General features: G+C 42.7%; 1 protein-coding gene across 1 annotated transcript; it reads left to right on the top strand.

Annotated features, from left to right (window-relative positions):
• Window positions 1-3,870: 3,870 nt before the first annotated feature.
• Window positions 3,871-8,711, top strand: LOC118082791 (uncharacterized). The gene is made up of 4 exons (XM_088667436.1): window positions 3,871-3,961; window positions 4,668-4,751; window positions 7,507-7,592; window positions 8,232-8,711. Exons 1-4 carry the CDS (start codon window positions 3,871-3,873, stop codon window positions 8,709-8,711), a joined length of 741 nt encoding a protein of 246 aa, XP_088523562.1.
• Window positions 8,712-10,889: the final 2,178 nt, after the last annotated feature.

Here is a 10,889-nt window from a genome sequence, read left to right as displayed (position 1 = left end):
CAGGTTTAGCATCAGCACCCAGCACCCAGGGCATCTACCAGATCCTGCACACAGCCCAACAGGGCCCATCAATAGCTTTTTTTCTTTTAAATATATATCTATTTGATTTTTCAAATTAAAGTTTTACAATCACATATCCAACCTACAGTACATCATAAAAACAAGATTCCAAAGAACCTCCTGGACTTCCCTCCTCTACTTCCCTTTGTGGGTCCTATTGTTAATCATTTCTTCCTGCATCTTTTAAAATAATCCAAATCATTAACATCTCCATGATATCCAAAATTCACCATTAAACTACAAGTGTTATTCCAATCCTACTAACATTTTTAACTGTTTACAATCATTTTTTAAGATAAATTATAGATCCCCCCCAATTCCTTATTAAATTTTTGGTCTTCCCGATTTCTGATTCTTCCGGTCGTTTTTGCCATTTTGGCATAATCCATCACCTTAATCTGCCATTCTTCTCTGGTAGGGACTTTATCTTCTTTCCATCGCTGGGCCAATAACATCTGCGGGTCGCATACATAAATGGTCTTTTCTGCTCCATTGGGAATTCGGCACCTAGGAGAAAGGCTTTGGCCCATCAATATCTTACCTGGGTCCCTGCCATCATCTTCCAGAGTGGGAAGTGGTGACACCAGTTCAGCTCCAACACCACTGGAGTAACATGAGCTCTATGTATTTTGCATGCATTTTCAGGTGTTTTACGGCTATTCTCTATGTTTGTTTTCAAAGTGATATGAAGGCAGTTCAGAAGCAGCCCTTACTTCTCCTGGGCATCCCTACACCTAGACACATGGTTTAACATTTATCCCTCTCCCCAAGACCTCGAATTCTGTGATGGAAAGTAAGAGTGGCTGAGAATGTTCAACATTCTCATCCAAACTACATTACCCAGAGTCTGGGAGAATTAATCCAGTATGGACCCAATATGAGCTCAGTGTAGACATAATCTAAGAAATGCTATAATTTTAGGACCCACTTTATTTCTGTGATGGTAAGTTTCTTTCAATTGCTTTTAATGTTGTGTTTTAATGGTTGTAACATGTTCTGGAACATTAGTTTGGTGGTGATGGTGATAATTGTCCATTTGCAGTTCTTGGTGCAGAAAGTATTGATCTGATGTGTAGAGATCGTTCCTATTCTACTTAATTCAAGAGGGTTCTGGGAGCTTCTTTGTGTGAAAGAAGCAAGCAGAAGTTTCATGATGTTTGGGTTATTCCATCAGAGAAGCTTAGTACAGCTGGTTTAAACTGGTTCTCTTATCTCTTTTGTCTAGGTCATGCTGACTATAAAAGTAAGGTCAGAAGGAGTCTGGGTTTCACTTTCACTTTATATTTTCCTTCTGGTGTGGTGTTCTGTACATAGTATGCTTAGTGGTTTAGTTTTTTTATAAGTTATTGCAAGTTTAAGTTAAGTCTGCTGCAACTGGATTTCTTATGGACAGTGCCAATCCTGAATGTATTGTATTTGTGACCGTTATGCTCATTTGCCTTCAGTAGCAGCAAAGCTCTACTGGATGAAATTCAATTGCCTCTGGTCTATTTTTGCAGACTCCTGCAACATGTTTAAGTTGTTACTCTGCCAACTATACATTGGAATCTACTCTGGATCAATATTGAGTAGAATTCCAAGCCTGTGGCCATTTAGCACAGGCTAAGCACTCCGCTTTCTGACAGGGACCAGCTGCAAGCAGGACATCATTGCCGTGTCCTTTGTGGTTAATCTCAGAATCTGTAAAATGAAGATACAGGTGTAGTCTCTAAAGAGAGATGTGACTTTACCAGTTCATTTTCATGTTATGAGCATTTTGTTTTGTGTGGAACAGCCCAGCAGAGAAATTCTAGGTCAGCAAGACAGCAGTATTTAAAATGGTCTCTGTGGCATCACCTTCCTCTTGTCGTGTGATTGCATGCTGTGTGCACACAAATAGTAGCTCTCCATGTGAAAATGATTCGTCACCGTGCTAGCTTTGACCTCAGGAATAAATGTGTGAACTGATCCTCCGTCACTGGCCACCAGTACATCCTGCCACAGTTAATTCCCAAACCATATGTATTCACTGAATGGTTATGAAAGAGAAATTTGTTTTGGATTCAGAAAAACAAACTTTTTTTCTAGACTGCAACTTCTCACATTATAAAGGTAAAGGACCCCTGGACGTTTAAGTCCAGTCAAAGGCGATTATGGGGTGCAGCACTCATCTCGCTTTTCATGCCAAGGGAGCAGGCATTTGTCCACAGACAGCTTTCCGGGTCATGTGACCAGCACCACTAAACCGCTTCTGGCACAATGGAACACCGTGACGGAAACCAGAGTGCACGGAAACTCTGTTTACCTTCTCACTGGAGAGGTACCTATTTATCTACTTGCACTGGTGTGCTTTCAAACTGCTACGGTGGCAGGAGCTAGGACAGAGCAACAGGAGCTCACTCCGTCAGGTGGATTCGAACCGCCAACCTTCCGATCAGCAACCCCAAGAGGTTCAGTGGTTTAGTCCACAGCGCTACCTGCTCCCTTTCTCACATCATATACAAAGCAAGGATGTATGGAATTTGGTTAAGTTTACCCCACATTTCATGGTAGATTGCATCCACACAGTGTTTTTGTCAGAATTCAGCAGTGTCTATCCTACTGGCATTTTGTACTGCGAATTGCAGTTTACAGGGGCCTGTTGATCACCATCTACATTTCCTTTGGAATGACCTTCCCTGAAGTAATCTGCAAAAGGATCGACAAGAAATGCATCTCTCTCTGCACCCATAGAGGACTAGCTCTATGGTACACTAGACCTCTAGCCTCCTATTGTGACATCACAGAACAGCTCAAGCGCCTTGGTTAATGCCTGCCAACTGCCGTGCAAGTGAAGATCTTGAACTGGTTACTACTAAGATTATTTCTGCCCACAGTGCAGAGGTATGGTTATGGAAAGGGCCGCAAAAATTTTGAGCTGCAAAAATCTAGGCTCATCTCCCATTGGAACTGGATCACCTTTGAATGGCTCTGTACAACTTAGTAGCTCTTTCTTTACAATGGAAACATAACAGTAACTGTGGATAAACTTAGCAAGTGCTGGTACAGTAATACCTCCTTGAATGTCCGCCTCATCTAGCTTCCATTCCGCCGTCATGCCTCTAAGAAGCTTGCATCAGTAGGAGGGTTTTGGTTGCTAAGCATTCATTTGTTATCTAGTCTGTCCAAGCACTAAAACTGCATTCTAACAGCCAGGAATCTCCAGAGTTGGCCCAACAATGCCTTTTTTCCCCATTTGGCCCCCACCATGACTGGCCAAATTCCGCCAGGCTCTGCCTCAGTGTGCCAGGTACCATTTTTAGAATGTGTTTGTTTGCTTGCTCTGGTTTTATCCCTTCCTTCCTTTGAGGAGTTCAGGATGCCCTGGCTAGGGCTCTCTTCCATCCTTTTATCCTTACAACATTCCTGTGAGGTCATTCCAGTGAGGTCATTCCAGTGAGATTCATGTTTTGAGTGGGGATTTTCAGCCTCAGCCCTCTAACCACACTGGAACCCTCCTGGTTCTAACCCTGAACCGCCAGGTTTCACTGCTTGGTCCATTTGGGGTCCTGCCCAGAGATTCATAAGCTGACAACCCCAGAGTAGGGATGGCATTTGAGGTAGTGCGAGAAAGCAGGTGGTTAGAGATAATGCTTTCCTCCTCCTGGTGACAAAAACCAGCCCAGTTAAATAACCCCTTGTGCAAATATGAAAATATGTGGCCTTCAGTATTATAATAGAGAGCATACATCTATGTATACATATCAACATTTAAAAATATGCACCTGCCATTTGAACCCCTTTGAAGGAGACTAAAAAAATCTGTTATTGCATTGACAGAGGAATAGATAGATGCTGAACTGGATCTTCATGAGAATGAGGAAGAGAAGAAAGAACGACCGCATGCAGATTCCTTGGAGGCAACCCTTGCTGTTAGCGGTAGGTAGGTACCAATGTTTTTCGGAAAGAGAGTAATATGGGCATAGTCATAGCTCCAGGTGAACCTTTCCTCTTCATGCACAAATAGCAACAGCTGACAACAAGCCTTATTACAAGCATCCTTTAACATAGTAAAATATCGTGGCAGGGCAGCTGGGGTTGGTAAGATAAGGCAGTTTTCTACACTTGGCTTCCTTCCTGAAGCCAAGCTTTGCTGCCACTTAGCAAGAGGAGAGACAGGTGGAAATTTTCCTTGCATCCCTACTTGCAAAGGGCTGCATTGGCTAGCCAGGCTCCCCCCCCCCCCCCCCGCGCGGGCAGGCAGGTGGCTCAGCATAATCCCACTTTGCTCTGCCGGGGATGGGGTCACTCTGGCAGCATCAGTAGTGAGGGCTGGGCTGTCACCCCCCTGCATGACACACATGCCCCCCCCTGGTGTGCAAGCCTGCCCCGGGTGCCGGCAACCAACGCTAGGCCACTGTTTGGATCCAATGTATACAGTTGACCTTTCCCCCCTAGTACTTCCAAACAAGGCAAAATCCCTTTCTCAGAGGCGCATTAGCATCCACTGTGTATCTCCCTGGTTCTCATGCACAAATCTAAAGGTCTGCTGTTCCTCATGGATACCCCCCCCCCACTCCATTATCTGATCTGCAGTCAGAAAGCAGTATTTATGCGTTCACCTATCAATTTTGTTGATGTGCATACAGAAAGGCAGAATTCACATATGAGCAAAGAGAAGAAAAATGAAGAGCAGAGGTCAGCTCCCTTGGAACCAGTCCTTCCTTTCATTAGTAGGTAGAACCATAACCTTATTGATTCTTGTGTGTAATTGGAGCTAGGCGTGCCTATGGGGGGTGTTTAACAATGTGCAACCTATTATTATTATTTATTGAATTTATATACTGCCCTATGCCCGGAGGTCTCAGGGCAAATCATAGAACAAAATCAAAATATAAAACCTCTCTCTCTCTCTCTCTCTCCCTCTCTCTCCCCCCCCTCTCTCTATATATATATTCAAAATAAAATCAACAACCCAATAACAACCCCAACCTAGTCAGCCAACATATTCTGGCAGGCCCAGGGGAAAAAATCAGCTGCAAGTCTAGGTGACTTAGAGTGTTGAAAACACTGTTGTGGCCACAAGGTTATCTCCCGCTTGGACTACTGCAATGTGCTCTACATGGGGCTACCTTTGAAGGTGACGCAGAAACTACAATTAATCCAGAATGCGGCAGCTAGACTGGTGACTAGGAGTGGCCGACGAGACAATATAACACCGGTCCTGAAAGACACCATTCAAAGTGTTGGTGCTGACCTTTAATGCCCTAAACGGCCTCAGCCCAGTATACCTGAGGGAGCATCTCCACCCCCATCGTTCAGCCTGAGGTCCAGCTTCGAGGTCTTCTGGCAGTTCCCTCACTGCGAGAAGTGAGGTTACAGGGAACCAGGCAGAGGGCCTTCTTGGTAGTGGCGCCCTCCCTGTGGAACGCCCTCCCATCAGATGTCAAGGAAATGAACAACGATCTGGCTTTTAGAAGACATCTGAAGTCAGCCCTGTTTAGGGAAGTTTTTAATGTTTGATGTTTTATCGTGTTTTTAATATTCTGTTGGGAGCCACCCAGAGTCGCTGGGCAAACCCAGCCAGATAGGCGGGGGTATAAATATATTATTATTATTATTATTATTATTATTATTATTATTATTAAAATAACTTTTGTGGGAAATGCTAAGCTGTGGCCCATGTAAACCTTCTGTGGGTTCTTCTAGGCATAAGCAGGCAATGTGAAAAAGTACATGAGGACCCTAGGCCACATCCTTAGATGGTTTTGTTATTAAGTGTGTCCCTGCCCATTACTGTGTGTCTAAAACATGTGTCACCAGACAAGTGTGCTATAGGAAGATCTTGGGCCCAGAGTTGTGGCGTAGCACTGGGAAGTTGCCTTGTGTATCAGTGACCAGAGGGAATTGGCAAGGACTACTAAGTCCTGAACTGGTTTCAAGAGGAAACCAATTATTATTACAAAGTGCCTTGCGGCTTGAAATGCCAAGGTGAAATAATTCCCCAGAGGGGTAGCCAATTTCCAGCTCTTGCAGCAAAATACAACATTCCCTCCAACATTTCTCTGATGAAAATAGGGATGTCCTATTCCATAATAATATTATTAATAATATTTTCCTATTTATACCCACCCACCTGACTGGATTACGCCAGCCGCTCTGGGCGCTTCCAACATACGTGAAAGCATAATAAAACATTAAACTTCAAAACTTCAAAAAAAACTTCCCTATACAGGCCTGGATTCAGATGGCTTGGGGGTCGGATGACTCCATACACACACACACCCAACATTTCTACAATGAAAATAGGGATGTCCTAAGGAAAAGTGGGGCATTCCTGGATCAAATCAGAAACAGGGATGACTTCTGTAAATCTGGGACTGTCCCTGGAAAATGGAGACACTTGGAGGGTCTGAAACAACCAAGAATCTTGCAACACCTGAACGACTAGCTAACAAATTTATTAAGGCAAAACCTTTTGTGGACTACAGTCCATTTCATCAAACATACAAAGAGTTACCTTGAGTTCCAGATTTATCTACACATTGTTTGAGGGAGGCGAGATGTAAACACTCAGGTGAGAGGGAAATGAAATGGAGACAAGTACCTAATTGTACGTTATTGTAAATTGTAAATAGCTTTGAACTGTTTTTAGTATTGTGTTCTAATTTTTGTAACCAGTGCTTTTTTCTGGGGATACACAGGGGTACACATACCCCTAAACATTTTGTGAATCTGTGTACTTCTGTCCATTTACTGTATTTATTTTTCCCAATTTGAACTATAAAATGGTGATTTTCTTGAGTCAAAATGAGAATACCCCTAAACATTTTTTAAAGAAAAAAAACCACTGGTTGTAACCCACCTTGAGACCTTAGGGTGAAGGGCAGGTTATTAGTAGTAGTAGTAGTGCTGCTGCTGGTGATGGTAGTAGTAGTAGTAGTAGTAGTTGTTGTTGTAACTCACAAAACACAAACTTAAATAGTTACAGAGAGTAAAATGGCTAGTTTGAGTAACCATCTGTACATAGTTGAACTGTATACTGGCTTCACCACCCTGCCTGAACCAACAGCTTATATTTGCTTGTTTCTCCAGTATGAGGCAAGGAATGTTAATGTTGCCATTTAGGGAGTAGAGTTGGTAGGGATCTGGCAAGCCTAAATGCAATGGGGAAAGCTCAGATGCAAATGGCAGGGGTTTGGGCTACATAACTGCGATATCCTGAAAACGGAGGAGACAATTTAGGGAAGCTGGGATTTGGAAAAATCCCGAGCCAAACTAATGGGGTTAGCAGGTTCACTCATCCCTATTGAAAAGTGAGATGTGACATGGATCTAAGCCATGGATTTTATTATGTGTATCTAAGCCACAGATATACATGCTGCTTTGCATTTCATAATCTTGTTCCGTAAGCATCTGCAAATATTCATTTAAATAAGCAAATGACAATTTCCTAATTCTGCGTCATGTTCATTCTTCTCATTGCAGATCTTCTCCAAGAATCACAATCAGCTGTGGAGTTGAAGAAAGTCAAAATGGCAAAACTAACACCAAGGGTTGTAATTCCTTTAATGGTGAGAATAACAGAAGCAGGGAGACGTTAATTTGGTCTGTTCTAAGAATAAATTGGGGCTAGACTACATTACTGCTTCTGCATTCTAGATTAATTGTAGTTTCCGGGTCACCTTCAAAGGTAGCCCCACATAGAGCGCATTGCAGTAGTCCAAGCGGGAGATAACCAGAGCATGCACTACTCTGGTGAGACAGTCTATGGGCAGGTTGGGTCTCAGCCTGCGTTCCAGATGGAGCTGGTAGACAGCTGCCCTGGACACAGAACTGACCTGCGCCTCCATGGACAGCTGTGAGTCCAAAATGACTCCCAGGCTGCGCACCTGGTCCTTCAGGGGCACAGTTACCCCATTCAGGACCAAGGAGTCCTCCACACCTGCCCAAGTCTGGCTTGATTAGGTTGATTATCCATATCATCTGACACTTTTTCTCCCAGAATAACCAACCAGTTGCCCTGGGAGACTCACAAGCCAAGTATAATGGAGAGAGCCGTCACCTCTGATCATTTTAGTTGAGGAGTAGAATTTATAATGGTAAACTTATGCATCCATATGCTCCACCTGAAATTATCACAACTGCTTATAAGGGCCATGGAAGTGTTTCCCATTAACCCTATATGTGAAAGTATGCTTGGCATTTTTCAGGAGCCCTCAAAGAAATGGAGAAAGTTTTCTTACTCTCCTCAGTGGATCAGTATATTGGACGTGGCTCAGAAAATCTTCGATGAAGAAGATAGAGTGAAGAAGAAACAAAAGCAGAATAAAAGGGGAGGGGAGGAAATGCTAGCAGGTGGGAATTTGGAGGAGGGAAAAGCGGAAATAAAAAGGGAACAATTGTCTGACCTTTGTGCTCCAGAGGGCATCCAGCCAAATACTGAATGGGATCTGCAACTCTTACGGGAGCAATTGCCAACTCCAGGGCCCTCATATCTACAGGCGGAGAAAGAGATCTTAACAGTGAATGAAATAGAGGATATCATCCAGGAAATTGTGGCTGTCAGGGCTAAAGAGAGGCTCTCTGAAGAAAGCATGCCTCCTGAAGGAAGAGAGCTCTTCTATCAAGATGCCTCTTCTATCAATGCGCAGAAGCCATGCTACCATAGGGACCGGAGGATGCCACACTAAGGTGGGCATCCATTGCTCAACCACTGCTCAGAAACCAAAATGTATGCCACTGCCATCACAGTGCCATTAAATAAACATTCCCATTTATATCACAACACTAGGGTGTTGTTGTCTTTTGCTGCTGCTATTGCTTTTCAACTGGCATGGGGGAAGTGGGCTAAATGCTTGAAGATGCAGAATGGTGTTGTGTTGGGTTTTTTTATATATAAAAATGTGCTCATTTTGCAGATTAAAACCTCACCTTTATTGGAAGCCTTTCATGCTCTCTTCAGAAGAATGCCACATGCATTCTCTCAACACAAAAGGCACATGCACACAGAGGCTTCCATGTACCCTGGAACCCTGTGCAATTGGGGTTGTGGGTCATGTGGAAATTCTTGTGTGTATGGAAAGTACAACAACAACAACAACAACAACAACAACTTATTTATTAATTATTTATTTATACGCCACCCATTTGGCTGGGTTTCCCCAGCCACTCTGGGTGGCTCCCAACAGAATATTTAAAACACAATAAAACATCAAACATTAAAAACTTCCCTAAACAGGGCTGCCTTCAGATGTCTTCTAAAAGTCAGATAGTTGTTTATTTCCTTGGCATCTAATGGGAGGTTGTTCTACAGGGCAGGCGCCACTACCAAGAACTCTGCCTTGTTCCACTTCTTGCAGGGAGGGAATCGCCAGAGGCCCCTTGGAGCTGGACCTCAGTGTCTGGGGTGAACCATGGGGGTGGAGAGGCTCAAAATGCAGCATTTCTCCAGAAACTACCGGAGAGAAATTGATTGTGGCGAATGTTGTGTGTTGTGAGGAATCTGATGGGCAGTGGCATCCTCTGAACTGGTTGTGAGGAAATCAGGAAGGCAAAGGAATTGGAAAGAAAACCACATCCCAACCAAAGAGGAATGGTTGAACAAACTATGCGAATATTTAGAATTAGCAAAGTTAACTAATTTAATAAGACAAAAACCAAAAAGTATAATTCAGAAACAATGGAAATGTTTAAATGATTATATATGCAGACAAGGATCAAATACAAGGTTTCGGTTGTGTTTAGAGTAGACTTGTGAGGGATCCAGAGAATTTAGTGATCTGATCATTTATGTGGGATTCTATGGGAGAAAATAAAATATGGATTAACCGATACAATTTTGTTCAAAATGTTTATAGGAAGTGCAGTGTAAGTGGTGGAAGTCAATCAATGAAATTTTATTATTATTTACTTTTTGAAATATATGTAGAATAAACTTGGAAGAAATTCTTCCTCTTTTCTTCTTTTCCTAACTTTTCTTTCCTTTTCTTATTCTTTCTTCCTTTCTCTTTTCTTCTTCTTTCTTCTATACTTTTCTTTTTCATTAACAACATTATTGAGAACTTTGGATATATGTATGTAATTGTAATACTTTGTTTCGATTTTGTAAAAATTATGCTAAGTTAATAAAAATTGTTTTTAGGGGGGGGCAGAAATCAGGAAGGAAGGCAGGTTGGTGGTGGCCAAGTGAGGGAGCTGGCTGGCTGAGGGCAGACAGAGATTGGGGGGGGGCAGTGCCCCATTTGTTCAAATGAACTAACCTCCACTAGGAAGATAAGGGTAATCTGGAAATATGCACAATGATGAAATGATTGCATTTCTTTAACGCTGAGACCTGATGCTGCTGCCTCCACTTTCATCTCTCAAGCAAAGCAAATAAATTACGGTTCAGCACCACCAGCAGGTGCAAAGGCCATGAGATTGTTTTAAACAAAGGGAAAGGGATTATGAAAGCTAACATGATAGAGAGCAACAAATGCCGAGAACAAAAAGGCAAATAGCCGTTATAATGACACAAAAGAGCAAATGTTGGTCCAGGCTTACGTCTGTACAGGGAGAATTATATAAATATTAAGAATAGTTCATGACTACTGCATTCTCCTGTAGGTTAAAAGTCTGGAGATGTTCGATATGCCACTGCAGGACATCTGAGGAAAAGCTTTGTGTATAGAAAAACCAAGTAAGAAAATAATGGGGCGGCGGGAGGAATCTTTCAATATTGATGAAATTAAAAATGCTTATGGAAAAAGCACCAGAGCTTTGGCATGAAAGGCAAGCAATATTTCATAATTATTTTTAATATGGTTGACACAATGGTCGGTCATGGAGCGGGGAGTGGTCATTGCGATACAGTGGTCCTGTCTTTTTTG

The sequence above is a fragment of the Zootoca vivipara genome, chromosome 3 (genome assembly GCF_965207765.1).
Source record: "Zootoca vivipara chromosome 3, rZooViv2.hap1.1, whole genome shotgun sequence".
Lineage (NCBI taxonomy): Eukaryota > Metazoa > Chordata > Lepidosauria > Squamata > Lacertidae > Zootoca > Zootoca vivipara.
The sequence above is the reverse complement of the archived record's forward strand: the minus strand, read 5'-3'. Positions and strand labels throughout refer to the sequence as shown.

Bases quoted from the DNA above. Each gene is read 5' to 3' on its own strand.
- LOC118082791 (XM_088667436.1), top strand. From the start codon at position 3,871: ATGCTGAACTGGATCTTCATGAGAATGAGGAAGAGAAGAAAGAACGAC. The intron at 3,962-4,667 runs GTAGGTACCAAT...ATGTGCATACAG, and splicing joins ACCCTTGCTGTTAGCGGTAG to AAAGGCAGAATTCACATATG. The intron at 4,752-7,506 runs GTAGGTAGAACC...TTCTCATTGCAG, and splicing joins ACCAGTCCTTCCTTTCATTA to ATCTTCTCCAAGAATCACAA.